The sequence below is a fragment of the Rana temporaria genome, chromosome 2, assembly GCF_905171775.1.
Source record: "Rana temporaria chromosome 2, aRanTem1.1, whole genome shotgun sequence".
Classification (NCBI taxonomy): domain Eukaryota; kingdom Metazoa; phylum Chordata; class Amphibia; order Anura; family Ranidae; genus Rana; species Rana temporaria.
The window spans coordinates 483679681-483692485 of NC_053490.1; the positions used below are offsets into that span (position 1 = coordinate 483679681).

Here is a 12805-nt window from a genome sequence, read left to right on the forward strand (position 1 = left end):
GGCCCTTATGAAGAGCTGGCAGTGTGGGTTTTCTCTCTACGCAAGGTTAAAATAGTTATTACGGTGTCCTAAGTTTCTTCTTGTAATTTAAATTCTCTTCAGTGAGGAAAGAGAAAAGATTGTGTTTTACATGCTTTGTAATTACAGCATGCAGCTGCCCCCTGAGACATGTAATTTTTCTGAACCCCACACTTAGCCTACATTTATAGCAATCCGATCATTAGACGCTATATGGAAAGAGAACTCCTACTAGGATCGCACTATGTCATGTACTATAGCACAATGAAAAATAACACAGAAAACGCATCAGGTCATAGTGCTGTGTCTGATGGTTGACGTCTGTTGCTGCGTTTACACATTTTTATGAGTTTTTTGAGCACTGCTAAAGGTACTTATGACTTAAGGTAAAGGTTGCCCTGTATGATGAATCAAGCAATAATCTCATTTTTAAAGCTTAACGCCAGGCACAGCTACATACACAACTGAAATACAGTATATAGCAGCTAGTTTACCTCAAAAAAGATCTGTATTTCTGCCCATCCACGTTTGGGATGCACTTAGGTCTTATTCTCATGGGCATACTTAACCCCACATCTACAGTATGTAAGGGCCGTATTTGCCTGCATAGGATGCACAGGTGTTGCGCACATTTGTGTGCAGATTAATGAGGGTGCAGCAGCTGCATGGACACAACTTGACATCTGTGTGGGTGCGTAGGAATGCATGTCCCCGGAACACACTCCTGCACTTACAAGGATGACAAACTGGGAGCAGCAGCTGTATCTGTGGAGCCATTGCTTTCCAATTGACATGAATTAGAATGACTGCATGTAGATACACGGAACACTTGTGCGACCTGTGCAGGAAAACACAGCCCTCACAGGGATGTATGCTTCATTACACCCATGTGAAAAAAGCCTTAGGCCACGTACACACAGTCGTTCCAAAGCGATGAGAATTGTCTGACGGGCCATTTCCATCGGTTCACCGCTGAAGTGGCCTGATGGTCTGATGTGCGTACACACCATTGTCAAACACACAACGTGCTGAATAAAACGAAGTTCAAGGCTTTCAAGCATGCGTCGACTTGATTCTGAGCATGCGCGGGTTTTGAACCGATGCTTTCTGTACTAACCATCGGTTTGGACCGATCGGGCAGCGGTCCATCGGGTCGATTTTAAAGCATGTTTTAACATTTTGGACCGAAGGACAATAGACCGATAGGCTATACACACGGTCGGTTTGGACCGATGAAACTGAACCTCGGTCCATTCTCATCGGTTTTGTCCGACCGTGTGTACGGGGCCTTACAGGTCTTGTGACTGGACAGTGAAAAGAGAAGCAGCACACTAATGAGCTTATCTACCTGTCACTATGGGCCCTTTTTCTACAAGAATATTACTTGTTAACACATGAGCACTGTAGCACTGTAGTTCAACTGAGGGGATCCTTTTACTGCTTCTCTCTCACAGTCTGAGCTCCACTATACAGGGACCGAATGAGGCTAATTCCAAGTTGTAGTCAGGTACTGACAATGCTTGCATTTAAATATTAAATTTAAAAGCAAAGTAGGTGCCTGTCCAAAGATCTGGGTCAATCCCAATCATATGGTCTGGATCTTTCCCGAGCCTGGACAAGCTGAGTGACATCAGCCGACGGTGGATTTTAGCCCACTGTCGGCTTAAAACAGGTCACAGGAGTGCAGAATGAAGTGCACTCCTGTGATCTACAGGAGAAGTATAGCCAAAATAACCGGCCATCCTTAGAAGTAACATTTAATCGCACAATTAGTAAACCTGTTCTGATCATTATCATCTGATAAGATAATGATAAAAGCAATTGTGTATCACTCCCTCCCCTTTTCTCCATTACATAAACTTGAATGGCCAGCAGAACAGAGAATTCATATTTATGATAGGACCCATTACCTGCTTAGATCTATGGCCAACCGAAGGTTGGCTACTAATCGTCAGATATCTCTTCCTGAAAATAAAGGTCAGTAAGACATCTGCCCATTCCCAAAGCTGTCATACTGGCACCTCTTGGCTGACATATTGCATGCCCAGTAATAATCTTGTTTCCTTTTCTCAATAGAATAATGGTGCCCCTGTGGGAACACTAAGCTCGTAATTATGGTGAAATCTGACCCAATTGTTATGGGGTTTTCAAGTATTATGCATGTGGAAATACTATTGGGTAGATTCATTTTAAAGTGGACTTTATATTATAGTCTATCATTTTTAGTTTGCCCATTGTGCTTAATATTAAGAATCTATTTAACATGATGTAGCAAACTGGTCTTGAAAACTCACCTTCCCCTTGGCAAATCTGCATCATCCTTTTTCCATCGGACAGTTGGCTGTGGATCTCCGAGGACTGAACACCGAAACTCTACAGTCTCATCTTCCAAAACAACTTGGTTAACTGGCTTTCTGACAAACGTTGGTCGTTCTAACAAAACAGAGAAGAAATGTTTTTAGATGTTGTGTAACATCTACAGTTTGTAGAATGTCAATTGCTGGCAATTACTATATACGTGAAAGAGGATTTGTCACTTTACCCTAAATTACCAAACAGGCCATTTCTCTTAAAAGAATAACCCCACTCATTGGCTGATAATCACATTCACCATGCTCCACCGCCGGTCCTTTGCTTCATCAGAGCCATTTACATATAACTGGTATTTTAGGAATGAGTGATCATGTAAACTCCTAACATGGTGCAGTGTATGGGCCTGAGTGGCCAGCCCTCAGGAGAGAACATTGTCAAATTGAACAGTGTCAAATGAAGAAGAGGAGAACAACACCAATAACCTTGTAAGCACCAATACCATTCAACATGATACTAACACAGGGTTCAGTCTGCCCAATTAAACAGCTTCCCCTCTGTGTGTAAGTGTGCTAAGAAGGAAATCACTAAATTCTAAAATCGCTATGTTCTTGTTGTATTTACACCTCTACATTTTTGGACACATGCATTTTCTATGGAAATAACTGGAAATAATTGATAACACCACTGGAAACAACATTGGAGTAAACATCTGCCAAAATGTTGATTTGCATCAGTACCCCTGGGGACCACCAAAATTTACTTGTGGACCATCAGTGGTCCACATACCACTGGTTGTCGATCGGTGCATTAAACTATGCTAATTCTTCCCTGTTAGCCAACTGTTAGACGTTAATTATAGGTCTACTTTCATAGACAAAGACAGATCATTCTTAATAAAAGATCCGATACTTGGGATTTTACTTTAGTTCTAGTTCATTGTTAACAGCTTGGGTGACAAACTGAATTTTACAATGTTGGCAAAATAGGTTAATAAATACTGAGGAAATTGAACTAGTAGCCATCAATGTTCTATTGTGCAAATAATACACACCTTGGTAACTGCATTTCCTGTTAACCAAAAAAGGCGTTGTGATATAAGCTAAAACAGATACTACCATTAGCAGACTTGTATAAAAAATAGCAGCCAAGTTAACAATATTAATAGACTTCAGTGGACCTTTGGGGGTCATACATTTACATGCATAAAAATACCAGGGACAGGGAGCGATTACTATGATGGTGTTGTCACAGCCAGTACAGCATTATTTTCCTTGATGTAGTCTTCTGTCCAGCTTCTCCAAGGAAAGGCTGCCTGCTGATACTTCCAATTTCCACCAACTGCTCTCCATACACATAATAGAGCATAAGTGGCTCAGAACAGGACTCAAAGTCTAAATCAGTAAATCATGACCACTATGCTGTGAATTATGTCTGGCTGCAAATTACTTCCACAAAGTGGGACAAAATATGAGAATAACATACAATAACATACAATCTGTAGTTTAAATACATAACTATTTAATAGTGTGTTGTAACTCTAGTATGAATTGTATAACTCCAGCCATATGTGATATACAGTAAAACTATACTAACTATACTGGACCAATTGAATAGCTGATACATATGAAATTTTAAGAACTGGATGTGGAAGGATTATCCATATGTTTCTAACAATGTACCAGAGACAGGGAAAAATTGATTCTTGGAATAATATATACCATCTTTCTGTTGTCTGAAGGATTACTTCATTTTTCTCTAGCTCTTTTATCTGTATCGATTTTTCTAAGTCTGTCAAGAACATTTTGACTAGTGTTTGAAGTAACACTACTTAATGGTGGATGCCACTGACATTTCTTCAGCCCTACACGCTGTGGGGTTATATATGTTGTTTATTACCTAGGCACTTTAGCAAGGACTTTAGAGGCAGAGCTCTTTGAAAATTGAGCTTTGATAAACATACACATAATACATATAATAATTGTTAGTAAAGGTAATCAGTAGTTACAGTATATCATAGAATTTATAAAGGCACTAAAATATATCACAAAATAAGGATAATTAACTGAAAATAACAAGAATAATGGACTGAAAAGTCCCCCGGATAAAGCATTAAGAATTGAGCATTGTTAGATACTGTTAAACAAATTGAGAAAATCAGCCAAATGCAGGTAACACATACATTGGCTTATTTAATAACATGTATTAATATGTTCACCTAATTGAAGTGTGTTACTCTTAACAAAGCATTCATTTTTGTATTTTATTATCATATACATACACAAGGGCAGCCATATTTGCATATCACATAAAAAAATGTTACATAGTGAATCCACTAAAAAGTAATATTTTAGTTATAGCTTGGGCCTCAGCTACTGGATTCATACAGTATACTGCATGCGTTGGATATTCAAAAACAAGACACCCTCGCCATAAATCTCAGCCCTGTTGCTGTCCATATGAGAGTTTTGGGATGGGTGCCCAAGAGATGAAAAATAATTGAATTTTTGGCTGATTTAACTCTCTAACCTCTACCAAAAACTAAAATATTGGTTTTGGTTGAACTGACCGTTCAAATTCACATCAAAACTGAAGGCAGTGTAACATTTATTAATCGGAATGTGATAATATTATATAATTATATTACAGTTACTCTTTAAAAGGTACACATAAAGTGTATCTAAAGCGCAAAAAATGTTTTAGTTTTGGACAGAGTGGGTAGAGATTAGAGCCTTTGTCTGGTTTTTATTGCTCTCTGTGTCCCTGTTAAGGAGATTTAAACTTTCAATTTGTTCCAGTAGCCAATATCAGGGGAGTAAAAATTATAGACAATCCACAATTTTTAGTTGTCAGCACGTAGGGAAGACATTTCATCTGGCTTCCTGTTGTGTCTGCAGGACAGGAAGTTAAGAGAAATCTCATGATCGAGGCATGATTGACCAAAAGAAAAAAAATCAGATGAGTTTTCTTTTTTTTTTTTTTTTTTTTTTTTTTTTCAAATATGTTTATTGGGTTTTTAAAACATGTAAGAGTATACAAAGCGATCTTGTTACAATGTATGCAATAAGTCGAATAAGTGACATTACATTTAAGAACATAAAACAAGGATCAATATTTAAAGTTAGTGATCCATCATAGTCACAACAAAGCAGTCAAGATAAAATTCGAGTATTTAGGGGGGAAAGGAAGGGGTAGGGGAAGGCAAGGTAGAGGGAGGGTTGAGGAAACCATCCTATTATAAGCGGTGTGATTCAAATTGACAAAGTTATAGAAAATAGGAACAACAGAGGAGATTAATCAGATTCCGGGACTCATCAGGAATCCAACAAAGTACGGTATTCAGAAGAATCCGCAAAGTGGTGCCAGCATGCCCATTTATCTCGGAAATTCCTAGAAGAATCTCTAGAATGGGATATCAATTCCTCCATATATGCAATGTGATCCACTTTGCGTATCCACTCTGAAATTTTTGGAGGGGTTGCTTGCGACCATTTAACTGGAATACACAGCTTTGCCGCGTTGATAAGAAACACAATAATAGATTTCTTGTAGACTGAATTGGGTAGAGAGGAGAGGTGTAATAGGTACTGTCCAGCTGTAAAGTCTGGGGTGTAGGTGGTAATGGACACAATGAGATCATGGACTGATTTCCAAAAAGTCGTGATAGCTGAACATTCCCACCATATATGGAGGAGAGTGCCAGCCTCTAGTCCGCATCGCCAGCACAAGGGAGAGACGTTTGGGCTAAATTTATTAATAATGTAAGGGGTTTTATACCACCTTGAGTATATTTTGTAACTGTTTTCCTGTATCAGGACGTTTAGTGAGCCCTTGTGTAGGCGATGGAAGACTGAAGTCCACTGGTCATTAGAGATTGTTATACGTAGATCCCTTTCCCATTTCTTGTTGGTGTTGTCTGATTGTGGGTCTGATGTTGAGCTCAATACACAATACATGAGGGAAATTAAATGGCCTTGGGGAGCCTTTCCTATGCAGACGGATTCAAAGGTTGTCTTAGGCCTGTGCCAAATGTTAGTGAAACCGAATTTTTTCAAAAAAAGAGTGATTAGTTCAAAGTTATGAGGAGAGACAGTAAGATTCGGGAATTTAGCGGAGAAATGAACCAGAGAAATGAGATTCCCTTTTTCAAAGAAGGCTTCAGCCCTGCAAGTCGTGTCTGAATCCAAGTCGGGGGAGGTAATGATATGGTGTTTCCGGGATATTTCAGGGTTAAAGGATATTGGGGTAATAGGTCCATATATTGAAGAGATTTTAAATTTTTTACAGAGAGACCTGAAAATTTTCAATGAAGTTCCCGTAATTGGATGTGTGTTTGCAAGGTGCGGAACCTTCCTAGGATCAATCCATGGAAGGTTTTTCAGAGGGATTGGTGGAGAGATTAAAGATTCCTCCAGTTGGATCCAGTCCTTGGAGCCACTGTGTAGGTGCCAATTAATAATTCTGGACATATGACAGGCCCAATAATACGTTTTAAAATCTGGTAGACCAATTCCACCCAAAGATTTCGGGATAGTAAGCTTGTCCCATTTGATACGGGGTTGCCTATCATTCCAGATAAATTTCAAGCAGACACGGTTTAGAGATTTGAAGAATGTGGCAGGGATCGTAATAGGAATGGTCTGGAAGAGATACAAGACTTTAGGCAAGATACACATTTTTATGACGTTAGCCCTCCCAAACCACGAGAAAATGCCTTTGTTCCATTCAAGCAAATCTTTTTTTATGGTGTTCAGCAGGGGAACAAAGTTGATAGTGTACAGATTATCCATGTTGGACGGTAAGTGGATTCCCAAATAAGGTATAGATTCATTCTCCCAGGTAAATGGAAAATTAAGTTTGCATTGGTTTACCGTGTCAGTGGAAAGGGAAATATTTAAGGCCTTAGATTTGGAGAAGTTTATTTTGAAATTTGAGATGGTTCTAAACATGGAGAAATCTTTAAGTAGGTTCGGAATTGTAATTATTGGGTTGGTAAGAAATAGTAGAATGTCGTCTGCGAAAGCCGCTAATTTATAAGTTGTGTTATTAATCTTAACTCCACTAATATCCACATTCTCTCGTAGTCTACATAAGAAAGGCTCCAGGATAAGTATAAAAATTATGGGTGACAGAGGGCAACCCTGACGAGTGCCATTCGACAGGGAGAAGGCCTCCGACAGGACACCATTAACTTTGATTCTAGCCGTAGGGTATGAATATAAGAGGTTAATGAATCCCAACATTCGATCTTGTATGCCCAGGGATTTAAGGACATCTAACATATAGTCCCAGGCTATCCTGTCGAAGGCCTTCTCCGCATCGAGGGATAAGAAAAAACCCGGAGATTTTGATTTGATGAGCCAGTGTTGAACATGTATAGCCTTTATGGTGTTGTCCTTAGCCTCTCTTCCCGGCGTAAAGCCCGTTTGGTCGAGGGATATTATTCGAGGTAATAAGGGAAGTAAGCGATTAGCTATGATTTTAGCATATAATTTGATGTCGTTATTTAAGAGGGAAATGGGTCTGTAATTGGAAACAAGGGTTTTATCCTTGTTAGGCTTAGGAATCATGACAATGTGGGCTTCTAAGAGATCATTAGGAAGTGGGGACGGGAAAGGGCTAGAATTAAACGCGTTAAGAAATTGTGGGATCAAGACATCTTTGAAAGATCTGTAGTAATTAACCGAAAAACCGTCTGGGCCAGGACTTTTTCCAGTCTTTAATTGACCGAGTGCAGTTAAAGCTTCTCCTGCTTCCAGAGGCCTATCTATACTTTTCGCTGTGTCCGAGGATAAGGTATTAGGGCAGTAATTTTTCAAGAACTCAGAAATTAGATCTTTTCTTGAAGGCGTATTTTTAGGGCCAAATTCAGGAGTCAAGTTATAGAGTTTGGAGTAGAAGATTCGGAATTGGTCTGCGATATCTTCAGAAGAGGAATATTTTTTACCTTTAGGGTCAGTAATGGTAAATATGTTCTCAAATTTTTTAGATTTTGAGTGCAAGGTGTTAGCTAGTAATTTCCCCGTCTTATTTCCATGCTCATAGAAAAATTTTCGAGACATATCAAAACTGCGTTTGATCCTTTTGTCTAGGACTTCAGACAGTTCTAGCCTGAGTCTCGAAAGCTCCTCAAGCGTTTGTAGTGCCAAAGAATGTTTATGTATAAGTTCCAGGCTATTGATTTTATTAGTTAAATCGTTTATATGAGCCTGATGTAGTTTCTTCCTTCTCGCACCGAGCGAGATCAAACTGCCTCTAATGACACACTTGTGCGCGAGCCAAACATTTATAGGATGTACATCGCCAGTGTTGTTATGTATGAAAAATTCGGAGATCTGAACGTCCAATTTTTGCATGTTGTCAGCATATGTGAGGAGAGAATCATCTAGTCTCCAATATCTAGGAAGGATTGGTTTATTTTTGAAGGTCAAATGCAGAGTGATTGGGTTGTGGTCCGATATGAGCATGGGTTCTACTGTAGCGCTTTCAATAGTGTTTAGATCGTGGTGGGACAAGAAAAAATAGTCTATTCTAGAATAGGAGTCATGTGGGAGAGAGTAAAAAGTAAAGTCTTTTGAAGAGGGATTTAGTATTCGCCAGGTGTCGTGAATGGAAAGGTCTTTTAGCAAAGATTTAATACTACTCAGTGTTTTATATGATATTGTAGAGGAGCCAGTGGAGGTGTCTAGAAGGGGATTCAGGGCTATGTTGAAGTCTCCACCGAGTATCAATGAGCCGACGGAGAATGACTTAAGGACTTCAATAGTGTCCTTAAAGAATTGAACGTGGAGCCTGTTAGGGGCATATATGTTGGCCAAAGTCACAGGTTTATTATACAAGGATCCTTTAACAAACAGGTACCTGCCTTCATTATCAGTTTTAGTGTCCAAAATTTGAAAGGGGCAATACTTAGAAATTAGTATTGAAACTCCCTTCGATTTGGAGTTTAGGTTTGTAGTGTGGAGTATCAGAGGAAATCTCTTATCCGTAAAGGTTGGGCAATTGTTGGACTTAAAGTGGGTCTCCTGAAGGAATATTATGTCTGCTTTTGATTTCTTCAACAATAGTAAAAGCTTTGACCGTTTCTCTGGGATATTGAGGCCCTTTACATTAAGAGAGTAAAGTTTGATTGTCTTTTGAGGGTCTGTTGTAGGATTATTGGGGGTAGTCATATTAGTCAAAAGTAGGAGGGGATCCTCAAGTTGAGAAAATAGGAAAAACGAGGGTGAAGGGGTTTAAGGGAAGGTTTAGGTGTTGAGTATTAAATACTCAAAACAGATAGTACCGGTGACTATCACAATAATAAAAATAAAAATTAACAGGAGTAAAATTTCCCCGCAGGGAAAAATATGCGGTACAAGGTGAAGTAGTATCTTATTAGAAAAAAATAAAGAGATCTAACAAGAGCTACTCCGTGGGGGTTGGAGTGAACCGAGTCAGAGATCAATAAATCGGAACGACTGGATGCCCGCCGCCTACAGACTATTAAAGAAAGAAAGCAATATGCTATAGTAGAAATGATGAGGCTAACGGAATTCCCATTATAAAGGGTAATGAGAGACCGGAATCTGATAACATTCCAAATATATAAGATATAAACAATTGAAAGTAGTAAAACTGCTCAGCATCCGGACAGCATGTCAGTGTGTCAGGAGCGCTGTCCGGGTCTTAGGTACAGGTCACAACCATCAGTAATATTATCATAGGAAGAGAACTGCAGTAACAAAATGTAAGAAAGAGACAATTGCAGATCCCTTGCCCGTGTGGGTAGACCTGAAAACAGTAGTATCAATGCATAGTTAAATGATAGTGTTGATAATAGTAGAAAGAAACATTGTCTCCACCCTTCATAAATAAATCCAAATAAAAATAAAAAAATAAAAAATAAAAAATACATTGAATGCCACAAAAGTTGCAGCATGAAGGGTAGCAATTTCGTATGTGTCTTAAAATTACCAAAACAAATACGTTTCAGGTCAAACCACAAGGGTTATATATATCAGGAGTAAGATAGAAGAAACATCAATAAACATCAATAAAATATATGTGTTTTAGACAATTTTGGAAAAAAGTGTAAATAACAGAATACACTCATTTATCCCTTCTGGGTTTCCTGGAATGTGGCACGTTTGTTGATTGAAGATCAGGATCTGGAATGCCTGGAGAATCTAGGTTGCTAGGTGATTGGGATCGTCGTCTCCTGGCTCTGTAAGGGGCCGTTTCCATAGCGACAGTGTCATCCTTCCTGCAGTCTCTGGAGTTGTCTTTAAAACGAAAGTCTGCATACCAATTTGGTAGTTCCATATATGGAATATTCATGGATTTGCAAAAGGCATGTAGATCTTCGGGTACCCTCAGCAGGGCAGTATGACCCTGATTGGTCGCTTGCAGGCCAAATGGAAACTTCCATTTGTAGATGATGCTTTTATTTCTCAGTGCATCCAATAAAGGTTTCAGATCACGTCTATTTTGGAGCGTGATTTTCGACAGATCTTGAAATATAGATAATGTAGAGCCCTCAAATTTCAGAGAAGAGCGCAGTCTTGCCTGCCTCAGAATATCCTCTTTCAGTAAGAAGTCATCTATATGGCATATGACATCTCTAGGAGGATCAGAGGGTCTGCCCTTGGGTCGCAGGGCCCTGTGCAGGCGTTCCATTTTAATGTTGGTTAAGGGTGGGCGACCCAGCAAATCGTTAAAAATTGTTAGAATTGCGGGGGAGAGTCGATCAAAATCAATCGATTCGGGCAGTCCCCGTACCCTCAAATTATGTCTCCTGCTTCTGTTCTCGAGGTCTTCTGTTTGGCGGTATAAGTCTCTCAGAAGCGTAATGTGTACGTTGGTTTTGTGGTTAATATGGCGCAGAGCTGCTGTCTGTTGCGCAGTAGTTTTTTCCACATCACTGACGCGCGCTGAAACTGCGCGTATGTCCAATTTCAGATCTGCAATGGCAGCTGATAGCGTCTCTTTAATATCAGCTGCCACGGAGTGTAGATCATTTAGGCTAAGGCTCTGTCGAGCGTCCGTAGCGAGGTGGGGATTCCGGTTGTCGGTAAGGGGGTTTGTGTCAAAGTTCCCTTGAGAAGTGGCCAATGTATCTGACTGGCCTCCCGGGAATTCGGCCATCATAAGATCTGACAGGAATTTCCAAAAGATTGTAAATTGGTGAAAATTCGTCGGGTAGAATGGAAAACAGTATGGGGATGATCACCGTGACAACGGGTATCAGATTAGTCGTATTCCAGTCGGTGGGACCCCTTACCGATTCCGTTAGCCGAGAATTGCAGCCTGCAGCAGCGGGAGCTTTCCAGTTAAGCAGCCATTCCCGATCACGGCTAGACCACGCCCCCCAGATGAGTTTTCAACAATGAAAAAAATAAATAAAAATAAAAGATTTGGCTTCAACTATACATAAGGCCAAATGCACATTTATTATGAGCTGAGCAACATTCAACCACAATGCACTTTAACACACGTGTGGTATAGCCCACATTATTACAATAGAAAAAAGGCCCATGTGCGATTTTAGGCACATTTCAGGCATGCTGGGGTGTGTTGGCAGCCAATTTAATTACAGCTGTCTGCCTTAACAACATACACATTAACATGTAATATAGCACACTTTACATGTATGTGCTAATGCAAAACACACATGTAAATGGAGAAAAAAATTCATATGGATAAGTAAACTCTACTTATTATCATTGCTTTTTGTGCTGCTTTACTGAAAAAGTCCTGTTTATTCTCAATGTTATCTACAGCAGTGGTTCTCAGTCCTCAAGTACCCCCAACAGGCCATGTTTTCAGGTTTTCCTTTATCTTGCACAGGTGCTTTAAATCAGAGTCAATGGCTTGGTATTTTGGACAGCTATTTTATCTAAGAGAATTTCCCAAAACATGGCCTGTTGGGGGTAGTTGAGGACTGAGGTTGAGAACCACTGATTTACAGTAAGTGAATTTGCCATCACTGTGACTGATAGAAATATTTGTGTGTATCCAGAAGACTGTGAGCAACCCATTTGCTGTTGCAAATCATGTTTATTCCATTTCTGACACCTCTGCTTGCCACCTCTTAGCAAATATCACTGAATTCTGGTAATTAGCTTAAAACGGTAACATGCAGTTAGGTGTGCTTTAACAGTAAAAAAAACACATACAAGTGATCTAAATGTAAAGAAAAAGGAAAATAGCTTACCAAACACTGTCAACTCTGCTGGGTCACTGTCTCTTTCTCCCACCATATTAGTTCCAACACAAGTGTACATTCCTGCATCACTTTTTCTTGTGTTCGAAAGCATCAGTTTTCCACTTCGAATCTTGAATGAGAATGAGAAAGAAAGGAAACTGCTTTAAATATGTTCATTACAGCTTACATTCACTTCTACAGGTCCACCATCAATCCCAATGGAGCAGTAAAGGCATGTGGGAATTTTCAGGTATAATTTATCATTGCTGAGTACTATAAAGTCGACCTAGC

The 12805-nt window shown here is 39.6% G+C and overlaps 1 protein-coding gene across 21 annotated transcripts in view; it reads right to left on the reverse strand.

Annotated features, from left to right (window-relative positions):
- Window positions 1-12805, reverse strand: part of ROBO2 (roundabout guidance receptor 2) — a 1260761-nt gene that overhangs the window by 174082 nt on the left and 1073874 nt on the right. For all 21 annotated transcript variants that reach the window (XM_040338780.1, XM_040338787.1, XM_040338783.1 and 18 more), the window contains exons 4-5: window positions 12524-12644; window positions 2313-2451 (exon numbers count right to left, since the gene is read on the reverse strand). In XM_040338780.1, the coding sequence (XP_040194714.1) occupies window positions 2313-2451; window positions 12524-12644 (260 nt within the window). The remainder of the gene's footprint in view (window positions 1-2312; window positions 2452-12523; window positions 12645-12805) is intronic.